The 15788-nt window shown below is 49.6% G+C and overlaps 1 protein-coding gene across 1 annotated transcript in view; it reads left to right on the plus strand.

Moving 5' to 3' along the window:
• CACNA1H (calcium voltage-gated channel subunit alpha1 H) overlaps positions 1-15788 on the plus strand; it is a 400429-nt gene that overhangs the window by 339527 nt on the left and 45114 nt on the right. Inside the window, exons 16-25 of the mRNA XM_025204646.1 lie at positions 46-254; positions 1745-2179; positions 2591-2691; positions 3185-3308; positions 3448-3516; positions 3703-3887; positions 7570-7696; positions 8067-8192; positions 10496-10585; positions 11974-12166. Of these exons, the coding sequence (XP_025060431.1) occupies positions 46-254; positions 1745-2179; positions 2591-2691; positions 3185-3308; positions 3448-3516; positions 3703-3887; positions 7570-7696; positions 8067-8192; positions 10496-10585; positions 11974-12166 (1659 nt within the window). The remainder of the gene's footprint in view (positions 1-45; positions 255-1744; positions 2180-2590; positions 2692-3184; positions 3309-3447; positions 3517-3702; positions 3888-7569; positions 7697-8066; positions 8193-10495; positions 10586-11973; positions 12167-15788) is intronic.

The raw sequence follows: 15788 nt of genomic DNA on the forward strand, positions 1-15788 counted from the left end.
CCGAGCTTCTGAACAGCTACCCCTCCTCCCCTCACTTCATTGCAGAGATGAAGATGTACTCTTTGGCCGTCACCCCAAACGGACACTTGGAGGCCCGGGGAAGCATGCCCCCACCCATCATCATGCGCACCGCCGCTACGCCCATGCCTACGCCCAAGTGCTCGCCGCACATGGACTCGGTGCACACCTTTGTGGACTCGAGGAGAGGGAGCAATGCCTCGATAGATCCCCTGAGCTACGATCAAAAGTCCTTGGTATGTTGCCAGCGCAAGCGATCTCCCTGCGTCGCGTCTAAAAGCCAATCCCTGTATAACCTTAGAGCCGTGCTCCAGTTTATTAGAGTTCCCCAATACTTGCATTATGAGCCTGTTGTCGGTGGCTTATCGTGGTGCCAAACTGTGACCGCTTGGGCTGGAATTATCCTTGCTCACAATCTACTTCAGGTTGATTTTTTTTGGAGAATTTCAGCCAAAAATTTGAGAGAGCGCTTCCCGTGGGATGAAATGTTCCAAAAAAACCTGTGAAGTCGGAAAAGCCGTATGTTTTTGTTTCAGGTGGTCTGAACCACCTTAGTGACCCATGGGATTAGTACCTCCAAATCCCTCAATTCCCCTTTTAGATGCAGCTCTCTGGCTGGGCTCTCTCTGTGTTCACCTGGAGACTTCCTGAATATAAAAGTAAACTCAGAACCAGGACTGAGTTTTCAGGAATTTTAACTAGGTTACCAGGATGAAAAAAAGTGGGACTCTGACTGGTGTATAATGTCAGACTACAGCCTTATGCCATAGGGCACTGAGGATAGATCAACACTGATTAGTTAGGGTCTCCTCCATCCAGCCCAAGGCACATGAGCCACCCTTCCCCGTCCATATGCTACCTGCTCCAAATGATGCTTCTTGTCTGTTAACCAGTCCTCTGGGAATCAGACTTCAGAGCACTTGTCTCTTCTTCTGTCCTTGGCTCTAATTATGAACCGTAGATTGAGAGACAGTGGGATTACGAAGGGGCTGGAAGTCAGGAACAGGGCATTGTGAATGGTGGGTGGTAAACGTGTGTGTGTGTGTGTGTGTGTGTGTGTGGCTTCAAGCACTCGGATGAGTTCCCAGCACACAGTAGAAAGAGGCAGGAAGGGGGGGTGAGTGAGGGTGAGGATTTACCCTAGTCACCTAAAGGTCAATAAAGTTTCCAGAGTGGGGTTGTCATGGTCAAAGATAGGGGTCTCTTTGTAGACATGGTTCTGTATGGATGGTATGGCCTTGATGGTAAAGCTGACGCTGCCAACAAGTGCAGACATAATCCAAGTGGGATGCACACCTGCATTTTCCATTGGAAAAGGACTGCACATTAGATATCCCTCTATCACTTAGCTGCCTAAGAGGTGGAGCAGAAATTTGGCCCCGTGTGCCTAAAATCTACACGCCTGCAAGGATTTTGCAATGTGAAGGGGTTGTGCCATGCTGAGGGATGTCTTCCACTTGGGCTCAGAGTGTGCCTTTACAAAAGCGCCAGTCTGATGGAGTCAAGATGAGGAACGGCGAGTAAAAAGCGCTCAGCTGGAACTCCAGTGTCCCCAGCCCCTCAATGCGTCTTTACCCGTTTCAGCCCTTAAAAACACCTGAAATGTTCCCTTGCTCAATGAACGAGCAGCTTGTCTTTGGAGCCTCCGGCCAATCTGTGCAGTAAACCCAGCCTTAAGGCGTTCCCTTCCACTTTCAAAGTCTCACGTGCTTTTCCCGTCTCTCAGTCCAGCCTCCGCAGCTCACCCTGTGCAAACTGGGGACCCAGCAGCAACTGGGGAAGCCGGCGCTCAAGCTGGAACAGTCTAGGCCGGGCCCCGAGCCTCAAGAAGAAGAACCAGTCTGGGGAAAGGGAGTCCCTGCTGTCCGGAGAGGGGAAAGGGAGCACGGACGACGAGTCCGACGATGCCAAGTCCAGCACCGTCAGCAGGGCGTCCTTGCACCGCCAGGCAGAGTCCTTGGATTACAGGAGTTCCTTGGACTTGCCCGAGCTCCTCCAGTTGCCCAGCATGCGCCATTCCCTCAGCATCAACCCCATGGCCATGCTGCCCACTGAGTACCAGGACTGCAACGGCAAAATGATGCACGTGCCCAGCGAGTTTTTCCTGCGCATCGACAGCCACAAGGACGACCCCTTGGACTACGATGACGACATGGAGGATGTGAGTTGCTGCAAGGACCGCCCGATCCTGGGGGCTGGTTCAGATCCCCTTTCCCCTCTGGCACCTGCAGAGCGTGACTCGGCTGGCTACCATCTAATGGCCAGTGCCAGCAAAACGAGTCCCGGTGCCGGCGAATTGGCATGCATCTACCCTGTACCGCCGCTCTCCGTCTGTAAAAATAGGGGTAATGCTTCTCTTCAATACCACAGTGCTTTGGGATTAAAACCCATTCACAATTGCAAGGTGCTGTAGCGATGGGGCCTTTAAGTTCCTCGGTAGGGGACGGGTTGGTCTGAAACAAGGAGACCCCAAACCGACTTTTCTCTGGAGCTCTGCTTGGGCTGTGCCGAAGGGCTTGAAGGAGGTGGAAAAAAGAAAGGAAATTAAAGCTGTTTCTTCTGTTCCGCCCAGAGTTACTGCTACAGGATCCGCAAAATACTGGAGCCCTACAAACCGGAGTGGTGCAAGAATCACGAAGACTGGTCCCTCTATTTGTTTTCTCCGCAAAATCGGTAAGACGCCCAAATAAAATCTCAGCCTCCCCGTGGGCTCGCAGGAGGGGGTTGGGCTTGGGGGAGCTCGTTCCACTGGAGGGGGTATTGCCATGGGGTATTTCCCCTCCGTCTTGGCGCTCCTTGTTGGTTTTACCATAGGGAGGTTACGCTGTCTAGTCAACCCCTGGGCAAAATCCCTCTTGGGCAGGGAAGGACTAGATGAGTATCTCAGAAGTTTGCTTTGATCACTCTTGAGACCGCATTCATGCCTGAGGACACGGGCATTTGTGGCAGGAATATGGGGTGACAGCAGTGCAATGAAAACCATGATTACTCTTCCTAATTTCCTCTATAATTATGGCAGCACACTGTGCCCAAGCAGAAACTGTCTCAGCAGCGCCGGTTGGGATTGCCTTCTGAGCGGAAAGGCTCCATCAGAGGGGCCGGTCCCGGGACAGCGGAGCCCGCCTGGCTTTTGAATGACGCCTTCCTTCCCACCTCTTTCCCCCAGGTTTCGAGCTATGTGTCAGAAGGTGATCGCCCACAAGATGTTTGACCACGTGGTGCTCGTCTTCATCTTCCTCAACTGCATCACGATCGCTCTGGAGAGGCCCGACATCGACCCCCACAGCACGGTGAGCAACCGCCCGCCCGTTCCCTACCAGCTCTGCCCGAGGCTTGCTCAGAGAAGGAGCCTGCAGGACGCTGGGCACCGGGTTGCTGGTTTTGTGTGGTTAAGTGACCCGCCGCCTCCTTTTGCCTTGTGTTTTTCAGGAGAGGATATTCCTCAGCGTCTCCAATTATATCTTCACTGCGATCTTCGTGGCTGAGATGATGGTTAAGGTAACTATGCCCCGTCCTCCACCTGGAGACCCACAAGGAGGCCTGGTTGCAGTGACCTTAAGGGGAGCTGAGCTTTGCATTTTATTTCCCGGTGCCCCAAATCTTATTTTTTTTTATGGCCAACAAATAAGCAGCAGGGTTTGGTGAACAACTGCAGCTTAAATTTCCTTCTCCTTTTGGTTCTAGGTGGTGGCTCTCGGCTTCTTCTCTGGAGAAAACACCTATCTCCAAAGCAGCTGGAATGTCCTCGATGGGGTCCTGGTCTTTGTCTCCATCATCGACATTATTGTCTCCATGGCATCGGCCGGCGGGGCTAAGATCCTGGGCGTCCTTCGCGTCTTAAGACTGCTGCGAACCTTGAGGCCTCTCCGGTACTTTGCGTCCTGGGCAAAGTGGGTTTTGGGGCTTGTTGTGCTTGGATGGGTCAAGGAAACACTTTGGTTGCAACACATACACGTAGACGTTGCGCATGTAAAACTCTGCATGTGTAGCCAGCTCGAATTGCGGGAAGCGCTTTGGAAGCCAAATAAAGCCACTCGCTTCTTGCTTTTCATCCCCAGATCTCAGTGTTTCACAAAAGTGAACAGCATTGTAACCCATTCACAGATGTGGAAACTGAGGCACGAGTGGACAGAAGTGACTTAGCCCGGATCGCGCGCAGCAGGCCAGGTCCCCCGGGTCCCCGCGCTGCTCTGATTCATTTCAGCCTATTGCACAGACCATTTCACTAGCAGCTACGATGAATCTCCCTTGCCAGGCTGTTATGTGCTCGCCCAAAAGCTCTTGCCCACACTCACAGTGATTGAAAAAATAAGGGTTTGTTTTTTTTTCCTTTTTCAATTTATCCTCAAAAAAAAAAAATGTTGCCCACTGTAGGAGAATAGGTAACCAGAAATCAGTCAGTCTGACCATAACAGATCTGTTTAGTGGAGGGGGGGGGGAAAAGCCCCGTGATTTGTGTAGTAAAGGATTCTTCCAGATCTGTAAAATGCTGGTTACATTTTTGGATTAAGGCTGAGCCAGGATCCTTCCCCTGTGACTCATGAGAGGCAGAGGAAGTTATGACAAGAGCCCGGTTCTGTTTTCCTGAAGGTTTCCAGGCCGGCCTGGTATAAACACAGAGCTGCACCAATTTTAACGAACAACGAGATTTGAAACCAGCATCGTTAAATTGAGCCTCTTCCTACATGGGCTCTCTGTGTCTTTGAGCTTCGTTTAGATCAGTTTAACCTGCACTGGTGAATTCAAAAGCCCCCACTAACCCAATATAACCCGTCCACACCTGATCCAAGAATGTCCCCACGGTAATTTGACTACATACATGGGTTTTTAAAGCAATCTGAGACAAGCCCCTGAAGCATCTGGGTGTGGGCAAGCCCTTAGTGGGTATGAGGAAACACCTGAGCTTTCTGTTGCTTAGTGTCTGAATCGCATGAACGTGAACATCCAATGTTTTTCAAGTCAGCAGTGTGGCTTTGTAGGGATGGGGATGTACGTGGGTGTATTGCCTGCTTGAATGAGCGTGTTCAACCATGCATATACCTGTAAACAAGACCAAGTGACTGTTTCTTATATAATTTGCCTTCACCAGCGTCTAGAAAAGCTAATCTCATTTGGGGCAGAAGGTGTTATCTGTCTCACGCGGCGTATAGAACGAAAGCCACACTCCTTTTATCAGAGTTTTACATATCAAGATAACGCATCTCATCCAAGCCACGTGTTAAACTGCACAACCTCGCAGCCGTTCGCGGGGAGGGCAGGGGGGGAGTTTTGCATTGGCGAGGAGCAAATTTGCAATTGAACTGGCAGCGGCAATAATTTGATAAGCTCCAGCTTCCTTCCCTGAGCCCTGTCTCTCTAATATCACCCTGAAACAATTTAGCTCTCAGCGAGGCAGGAGAAAGGCGATGCTTTCAATATTTGCAAAAGGCATAAAGGGGATTTGTGTGTTGTTTACTCTTGTGCCATAATAGAGAGATGAGAAGAGGATAAATGCTGGGGGAATTCTTATCGGCGCTCGGCTCCCGCATCCATTTTTTCCGTATGCCCAGCAAGAGCAGCTGCCTGCGCTCATTGGAAACAGGAGGGATTGCGTGGTCCTCATAAAGACAAGTAGCTCCCTCAAGCGATGGGGGAAAGGCAGTCTGGATTAGGCTTCTGCCTGGGCAATGGCTTTGGTCTGCTCATTTATTATTTCCTGGGTGACAAATTAGCTGTATGATGCTCTCATCTCTGTTGTTTCCATCGTCCGGTCTGCTGCCTGCATTGGTCCGTGCTGCTGCCTGTAAACCCTTCTGGGTAGGAGCCATCTCTGACTAGTGCAGAAGGGCTTTTCGGTGCCACTTTAGTATAAAAAAGTCACGGTGATGATAATGGAAATCGGGGCCCAAGCAATGCCTGGACAAATGCAAGGGGTAGAATTGGAAATTGAAAATTAGTCCCAGAGAACAAATTGAGCCGCTTCTTCTCTCTTCACTTCACAAATAGCAGCCTGTTGTGGTTTCCGCCTCTCTGGGGTTCCTTACAAAACCCATTTGCAGTATTACTTAAGAAACAGTTTCATTTTTCTGGGGCTCCATAGGTGCCATTAGCTCTGTCAAATGTTCCGGCAGCTCAAGAGAGCAAGAAGCTGTGCAAACCCTTTCCATTCAGAGGAAGCAGAAGGGGTCTGATGTTACCAAGTGACTGGGTAGCCTCCGGCTTGCAGCTTCTGCTTGTAATCTGGGCCCTTTCTCCGTGCATCTCTGCTGACCTAGATTCTCTGTCTCTTGGGCATTGGAGCATTAAGTTAGCCGTGCAAAGAAAAGCCACCACCAAGGACATTCTTCACCCCCATCCCCACTTGCACCTCCGGAGAAAGCCTCGACGTTCTTCAGTGGAAACATTCAGCCTCCCGCATAAGCCGACCAGGGCTCATCATCATTGGGCTATTCGTGTGCATGCACGCTTCTCTGTCCCATGTGGGACATCCTTTCTCTAGGTGCTCGCATGTACAAGAGAAATGCATGCTGTCTGTCCTGCTGCAAACCTGGCCTCCAAGACTGCCTGGCCTTTGTAAAGAGGGAGCAAGCCATGCTGCTCATTTAATAGGATGACCCCTTCTAAAATGGAGACATCAGTCGTTGAACCCCTTTTGGGTCTGAGCTGGTTTAGGGAAGCGGGCATCCCGACAAAGACCTGCTGGATAAAATGCACCTCCCCTTTCTATGCGGCTTGGTCTCGCGAAGGTGCTGAGCAGGTTGGCGGTACCATCCGCAACAGGAGGTGGAAAAGTGGGAACGGCAGAACCAGCGTGTCGCGGACTGAATCAAGAATCCAGAGCCACCCACCCTGCACAGAAACACGGGCTCAGGTTGTAAGATCCTGTCAATCCCAGTTTGGCCTTGTAAGGTATCTTTGGACTCGCCAATAAGGCAATCGTGGAAAGCAACCATTGGAGCCCAGGACTCAGAACCACGGCCCCGGGGCTCTCATCCCAGCTTTGCCATCAGAAGGCCATTGTAAATGGAGTTTTTACTTGGCTTCTCTGAGTTTCTCCATCTGTCAAAGGAGGGTCAGACTTTCCAGTAGTGCGGTGCATTAAAGTTTATAAACCATGATAAAGACATTACCCACATGGTCTTTGGGAGGGGGGGTGAAGGGACAGGAAGGTCCATGCCTTCTGTGAGGCTACTTTCCTCCACGGAAAGCACGAAACGCCCTACCGAACCAGACCATTGCTTCAGTGCTCCCTCTCTGACGAGAACAGAACTTCAGGAGAAGGATATGTATGGACTAACCTACCCACAGGAGAGATTACCTCCCTCACCATCCTCGGATAATGGTTAGCTTATGCCCCTGGATGTGTTTTTATCTCATTTACTATAACTTCAGCTATTCTCATTGTCCATCTAGAAATGACTAATCATCTCTAAATAGCACCTGGAAGCACAGAAGGGTTTTAGCAGCTTTACTGCAGACGAGGAGGAGGAATAATCATGTGGTCAGTGGACACACACACACACACACACACACAACAATTAAAGCTTTGGTTGTTCTGCTGTGTTTTCCCAGAGTCATCAGCAGAGCCCCTGGTCTGAAGCTGGTGGTGGAGACTTTGATATCGTCTCTGAGGCCCATTGGGAATATCGTGCTCATCTGCTGCGCTTTCTTCATCATCTTTGGGATATTAGGAGTGCAGGTAAGACTCTCCGCCACCTTCCTCATCAGCACTCACTCAGAAAGTCCCTTCTCTAGACAGGAGATTATTCCCCCCATGGCAAAACTATTCAGAATTAGTTTTTTCCTCCTGGCTCTGAGACAACCCAGTGCACCTCAAAGGTCCTATCCTGGTCTCCAAGGCAATCCAAAATAGCTTTAGGAACCTCAACCTGCTTCATCCAACAGAGGTGTGTTTCAAGCACCGTGTCTGGAGGCGGGTATCTCAGCTTGTTGGAAAACGGGAAGGAATCCTGAGCAAGACAACAATGAGCCTTTGTTGGGACAGGAAGAAGTTCCTGTGTCAGGCTTTCCAAATTGTCTTTTTCCCCCTTTCTGCTCTTCATTTTCAGCTTTTTAAAGGCAAGTTCTACTACTGCGAAGGGTCAGACACCAAGAACATCACCACAAAAGCCGACTGCACCAATGCACGCTACAAGTGGGTCCGACGGAAGTACAACTTTGACAACTTAGGGCAGGTAATGCCATCCCCTCCTCCTCCTCCCTCTCCCCCCAGGGTTTCTGCATCTGTATTTCATGGGCTCTTCCCAGCGTGTCTCCCCAGAATAATCAAGCTTTCAAGCAGCAGAGACATGCCCAGAAAACCTGCAGCTTCCACTTAGGTTTCTGTTATTGCAAGGGGTTTTTTTGGAACATCAGGCCAGAGATTTTGTTCAGTTCAAGGAGGAATTTGCTCCATAACTAACCTGATTTATGTAACGGAGACAATGGGTATATACTCCCATGATAAACCTGAGCAAAAACATACTCAACCTGCAGATCAGGATGTTTTATGTTCTCCTCTCTAGTCCCAATCCACAGGCCTGCTACAGCCCTTAGCTAGGCAGCCTGGTTCTTTAGCACAAGCTGGAGGGCCTCAAGTCAGTCACTGTGTTGGACTAGAGGGTGCTATTACATGTGCTCTCAGTTATACTGTTATGACCCCCTGCATTTTCACTGGCAGTTTTGCCAAAGTCATGCTTTTTATCTCAAGACCCAACTCAGTTGGCATTTGTATCCTAATATTCCAGCACCTGGCTATGGCTGCTAGTGGGCAGATCTCAGCTTTCATTCTTAAAAATAATGCATTTCTAGCGCCTGCAGTCGCACAGGAAAACTGGGAAATGTGACCTCCCAAGGCTCAAAACTCAACAGTCAATAAAAAGAACCCAGTTGCATTATTTTTTTTAAAAGTCCCGATTTTAGAGGGTCCGACTCATTGATTTGTTGAATCACTCATTGGCAAGCCACCAATGTAACTGAGTAGAATGTGGCCTCTTATGATCAGTACAGGAAACTAGAAGTGAAGGCTGAACCTTTCACGGTCCAAATTCAATGAACTGTTACAAACCAAACCAAAAGTTGTAAATGGCTAAAACCACATGTGGCAGATTTCAGCCACAGGGACGGATGTGTGGCTCCTTCCCGGTTCTGTCTCTAAAGTACCCCTCTATTGCTCGCCTGCCATGCCTTGTTGTTATTGAGATTAAGTAAGGGAGGCTGCCCAAGGGCCTTAGAGTGAGCCGGAGTCCAATCAACTCATCAACAGGTCCCTCCCAGACCCCACTCACCTTGATCCAGCCCTTATGCTGAGTAGGCCCTCTCGGCCTGTCTGTGCTCCTGCAGGGCACCTACAGCCTCAAGGGCAAATTGTGTGGCTCTGTTCCTCCCCTACACCGTGCCCCAAGCCATGAGAGTGTTAGCACTTCAGACCTTCCTTTCTCTTAAACCCTCTCAGGACTCTCAGACCCCCTGGGTCTCTCTGCCCTTTCTCTCTGGGCTCTCAGACCCCTGACCCCTCACACAGTCCTCTTGGGCCCTATTGACCCTCTAACCCCTGTTCAGGCCTTCTGTAGCTGGTGGGTCCTCTGTTCCACTTCTCATCCCCTGCCTGGGCTGGGGGCAGCTCTTTTCCCTTGCTCAGCCCCTTCTTTGGGCTGGGAAACCTCTGTACCCTGCTTATCCCCTGCTCTGGGCTGGGGAATCCTCTGTCTCCCTGCTCAGCCCCTCTTGGGGTTGGTGAGTTCTCTGTAAGCCTTGAGCCTGTCTCCAGCAGAGCTCAAGGCTTGAAACTCAAACAATAGTATCCACATAAAATAAAGGCCTCTTTCCTGCATAAACCCTTTATGCCCCAGGTAATATTTTCTTGTTCCCAGTTGCTCTGCTTCCCCTACCTTCCTTGGTCCTTTAGGAGCCCCTTTGCCTTGCTGCAAAGAACTCTTCTCCTTGGGGCTCACAGGGTTAGACCTGACCAGTTCTGGCACTAGATTTATCTAGCTCCAGCCTGGCCCTCTTCTGGTCAGGTGAGCCTCCAGTCAGCCCCCACACCACCGGGAAGCCACCTGTCAAGCAGCTTCCCCCTTGAAGAGGCAGACACACCACAGTGCCCTACTGCACCACAGCATATTCCATTTAAAAATTATATCAGCCTATGCAATACATGCCATGGATTGTGGATTGTTTTTGCAGGGCAGCTTGAGTCCTCTTGGATGTAATTCTCTCTTAGATGATTGAAATCTGTTGTTTCCCTTCTCCCCTCCATCAGTGTTGTCTGCAAGCTCAGCATTTTTTCCACCTGGTAAATTGAACAGGGAAGAATTTGTCATACCTAAGTCACCTTGCCATCTCTTTGGGATTTTACAGCCTCCCCTTTCCACCTTCTAGTCTGAGAAACTTGAAATGCTGAGGGCTCCGCTTGCCCTTGTCCTTCCTCCCTTGACAAAGCAAGTAGGTGGTGAACAGCTGCAGGATGGATCTTCATATTAATTTCTTTTTCTTGCAGGCTCTGATGTCCTTGTTTGTCCTTTCATCCAAAGATGGCTGGGTGAACATCATGTATGACGGCCTGGACGCTGTGGGCATTGACCAGCAGGTAGATACCAAAGACCCAGATCCTGAGGTTTTTCCCTGGCATTCAGTATCCCCAGTCTGTTTGCACATCGCTCCTGTGAATGTATCTGAATTAACACTTGCATGCCATGTAGCCTGTGATGTGAAGTCCCAAACTACCTGCTATACCTCCAAAGCAACAGCGGAGTATCTCTGGAGAACCCGATGACCACAGCAGAGCACAAAAGGGCACGTCAGTTAGTGCTAGGATGTGCCCAAGCTGTTGTAACGGGGCCTCAGCAGAACAGGAATCCTCCAGAGGGATTCTGGGATTCTAAGCTAGACTTTCTCCCAGGGTCTCATAGGCAGGAGTTGCCAACATGGCAGCTACACATCCCTTGAGAAAGCTTCGACATGGACTGCTCCATGCCTGGAATAGGGATGGCGTGCATGGAGTCAAGCTGTGCCATACCCTCATCCAAATTTCCCCAACCCTCTATCTACTTAGAAGGAGAAAGAGTCCATGCCTTCCCATTGGTCTCTGGACAGGTGCTATCCAAGGGTATGGGGAAGGAGGCTCTTTATGGGGCAGCATTTGGGCTGTACTGAGCCTGGGTTGCTCAAACCATTATGGTGAGTCACGGATCCTGTCAAACTGGGCATGGTCTCGAAAAATGGACGTGCAGAAAGAGAAAGCTCTCTGCTCCCAGGCAGCTGTGAGTCACTGGCTTGATCCCTAACATCCTTCAGCATCACTGAACACAGATGAAATCCCCGGGCAGTAAATGTTCTGCAATACCTTACAAAATATAAGGCTTTCTTGCCCCAAAGGTGAATAGTTTAGATCAAGTACCGTAGCGCCCCAGGTGGCTTTGCAAATATGCACCATTGCATTGTTCCTTTAAGGGGCATGTTAATGGATGCACCCAAAATAGAAAATCATCGGGGATGTTGGAGAAGCTAGCCACGTTGGATGTTGTGAGGTGAGCCTTAGGGGGAAAAAAAGCACCATGTCATAATAGCAGTGACACTTCCCACTTGTCTTCTGCAGCTTCCATGGATCTCAAAATGCTAGAGAAACTTTAAGCATCCATACCCCCTTCAAGGAATAACTTGAGCTCTGGCTTTAGCAAACATCCATCATCACTGGGAGATTATACAATAGTGAATTCAGAAGGGATTTTTTTTCTCGGCCAAATCCTGGCTTTCACTGTAAAAAAAAAAAAAAAAATGTTCTGAAATGGTAAAATTTCTGTAGGTTGAGAAAATGGGTGAAATGAAAACGTGCTGGAAAAAAGCCCATGGTTCCTCTCAGCTCCGTCCTCTTGCCATTTGGAGATTTCTCTCCACTGCAGAACATGCGACACGCATGCTTTGCGATGACATGTATTGCTCCCCTGTTACTCTCTTCTCCCCTCTCTTGTCCACCAGCCCAGCCAGAACCACAACCCTTGGATGCTTCTCTACTTCATCTCCTTCCTGCTCATCGTCAGCTTCTTCGTGCTCAATATGTTTGTGGGGGTGGTGGTGGAGAACTTCCACAAGTGCCGGCAGCACCAAGAAGCAGAAGAGGCCCGTCGGCGGGAGGAGAAGCGGCTGAGGCGCCTGGAGAAAAAGCGCAGGAGTAAGGAGATATACATGTCTGGTCGGTAGACTGCGTTACAAACCACAATCTTTCTGAGCCCTGCCTGCTTCCAAAGCAAGACTTTCATTTTCCTTTGGTTTGGTTTACGTGGGACGAAAAGGGCCATTTTGCTTCTTGACTACTTTGGCGATGCCTTAAGTCTCAGGGTTACAAACCCCCCTGGAAGTGTCCTCTACAGGCTTGGTGAGTGTTGCCCATTTATGTAGACACTCGGCAGAGAGAAGGCCAGGCAGTCCTCGAAATCACTCTCCTGTTGGTTTACTGAGCCCACCAGGTGCAGTTATCACTGCCTGATGTCTTTAGAAATGAGAGGAGAAGCCCCTGGAGTGACTGAAGAATCTACCGAGTCAATGGGAGTAATGCCGCCACGTTTGTAAAGGCAACTTGCAGGGGTGTCCCCGTGCCAGGGGGCTTAAAGTGTCGCCGGGGTGTTTCAATGACAAGGGTGGCGGGTTGATTTCTTTTCTTTTTTTTCCTCCCTCCCTTAGAACAAGTAGTTGCAATGCTTTTTTTAGGGTCTTGGCGCATGGCCCCGCATGCCACGCACATGCTGCATGAGGGCATGAATAAAATGGTAGGCTTGGGAAGAGGAACGGAGCCCCGATAACGGGGCCATTGAGAAAAAGCCTTCTTGGAAGGCGTCCATTATAAGAGATGCTTGCCCAGTCCCCCCCACTGCTGGAGACATTGCGCGCAGAGCCAAGCTGTCAGTCTTGGACAGGTCTTCCACACAAGTTAGCTGAAAACATTTGGCCATCTGGAGACCCATGAGGGACCCATGTAGTTTTGCTGTAGTGTCACCATAGTGGTTTTCTTTTCGGGGAAGGGGGGGCAAAAAAAATGGTCTAGAGAACAACAGAATCAGCCCAGTTGTACAACCAAAATTTCCTGAAGGGTCCAAAATGTTTCCACTTATTTTGTCCCTCTTAGTATTTTTCCCTTTTTCTCTTCCCGCCAGCTGCAACAGGGCATGGAAGTAGAGGTTTCGAAAGAGCAATGAGAAAGGGTAGTGGTAGTGAATGTTGCCAGCGTGCTGAGAAGCGGGGGTACTGGAAACGTCACCAGAAACCTGCCACTTCCACATTTCCAGCCAGGAGTTGTAAAGCTGGTCAGATTTTTGGAGCATTAGGACAAAAATATACCCCCCACATAGCCACTTTGGAACTAAAAAAGGAGAGATGTAAAGTGGTCTCTACCCCACCGAACACAACCACATGTTGCCGTATGGGTTATTCGTGACCTTGTCATTATCTTGCCTCCCGTAGCCTCCGGTATAATGCCCTTTAATGACAAACTGGTTTCCTCCTAGAGCATCGAGCGAGAGGCATCCATTTTCAGCAGGGAAAAGTGCTGCTAGATCCAATAGTCGTTTGTCCGTGCCGTAATGACATAGCAATTGGGAGTCGTGCAAACAGAAATCTCATCCCCAACTGGCTTCCTCCTTCCCGTTCCTGGATCTGATCCGCACCGGAGTCAGAGAACGGTCAACCTCCATCTCGTACCAAATTCCCCACTTCTCCCTTTGCTTTTCCTCATTAAATTGTCATGAGAGACCTAAGTGCTAAGCAGCTGTTCTCCTGCTGGGCTGTCATCAATGGCAGATTGACCTGAAAGCCAAGCCAAGGCTGCATACATTTGCTTTTTAGTTAGCCAAGGGTTAAGCGGCTTAGTTAAAATAAAACCCAGCCTCACTCAGCCCTTCATGCTCTCAAACAAGGGAAACTCTTTGAGATTTAAAAACAATCAGCTACAATCTTGCTTTTCTTCTCCATTTTGGTTCACGCACCCAAACTTCTGGGTTCAAGATGGGATTAGAAGTGGCAACTGGGAAATTTTGGCAGGCTGTTCTTCCACCCTGTCTAGCACAACGTGGGGAAGGTACTTGAGCCTGCTTGCATGTGATTTCCAGTCCGCATTTGCAAACCCAGGAAGAAGGGTCAGTTAAGCCTCCAAGATTTGAAGCAAAGACCCATAGCTTCAGTGGGCCTTTGGAGTTTTGCAGTTTATCGCAAGAAGTCTTTGAGCCCAAGAATACCCCCCGGTAATGACTGGCAGAGCACGTGCAAATGCAGCCACTCCACAAATGATAAGCTAGTCTTCATTGTACAACAATCAGGAAGAGCAACTTCAACTTCAGGAGATGTAGCAGGGCTTTGCTTCTCTTATCAAAGATCTACCCTAGCCTTGAGGTCCATTTTGGCTACTCGGGTTAAGGCTGACTCATTACAGCCTACCAGTTAGTGTAGCTACTGGTACATTGGGTTGTGGTATCACATCCTACCAGCTTTGATTCCCCAACCAAAAAGACCAGGTGCTTGTTGACAACTGGGTCACGTGGGGACATCCTTTGCCATGAGTCCCGAGCAGAGCTACAACTCATGCCTCTAGAGTTGTAGCAGGATGCTCTGTCAACGCATCCCTTTCCTTCATCTACGCTGAGTAATGTTCTTTATCAGGGCCCGTTCCTCCAGGGCTTACACCTCCTACCTTTCTGGCCTCTGCTGAAGTGCAGATTAATGTCTGATGTGTAGCTAATTTGGTCTGAGTTGGAGCACCGTCCCAATATCGTGAACCCCAAAGGCACAGTGGAGATCAGAGGGCTTCATCTGAACCCCCCACCTGCTTCATTCTTCTGGAAGGAGTGGTTTTACAAGCTCATTGATGCGTTGGCAAAGAAATTTGAAGGAACCCCATCCCACATCTTCTGCAGCTATACCTGTAGGTTGTATCCCCACTAGGGATACAACCGTGATCTTGAAGAGTCCTGGCAGTTTGGTGGTATTTGCCATTATCTTTGGAGGGCTGATAGGGTGCTTTCCCTCTCTGGCAGCATAGCCCACATGGCTCACTTCCAGCTGGGAAGCCCCGACTAAAATCTGATCCAAGCTCAAAAACCAATGCAGCTGTGGGTGGAAGACGGTTCCTGAAACCACGTAGCTAATGGTAGATTTGTGCAGCGGGATGTCTCTGTGTCTCAAGACGCTGTTCGGACTCAGCCCTGGGCCAAGAGTGCCCAAGGGATGATTGAGCTTCTTTTTTTTTTAATACCTGAGAATTTGCATTGCTTGGTGAAAAGGAGCATATTGAAATCCTGGAGCATATTGAAGTGTGGAGAGCGCTGTACCATGAGACCAGAACGAGAACAACAGAATGACCTTCTGCCGTTTCCCCCCAGCTTCAGCCTATTTTCAAAGACCCTGCTTGTAGGGTGAGGAGAATGACCCCACATCCCTTTCCAGTGATTCAAGTCTCTGCTGACGTGCTACGATCGGGGACAGTTTCAGTCCTGTGGACATTTCGTCCTTAGGAAGTGGCTTGATTACGCTGGTGTAGTCAGTGAGCAGGTAGATGACACAGTCCCCTAACTTCATCCAGCCTTGGGGATTACTATGCCTGAAAGAATCGGGGGTAAAACTCCACCAGGAGTCATTTGTCTGGGTTCATCCTGGGATAACGGTCTGCTCAAGGCAAACAGGCCATCGTGGCTTGCTCCCCTGCCACTTGATGGCAAGGCACAGCAGTAGCTGCCTTCTGTGTGCTGCACTCCAGAATAGCAGTGTCTATTCCTGATCCAGATATAATTTATGTTGAAATACAGAGC

This window comes from Alligator sinensis, unplaced genomic scaffold (genome assembly GCF_000455745.1).
Source record: "Alligator sinensis unplaced genomic scaffold, ASM45574v1 scaffold1283_1, whole genome shotgun sequence".
NCBI classification, from domain to species: Eukaryota; Metazoa; Chordata; order Crocodylia; family Alligatoridae; genus Alligator; species Alligator sinensis.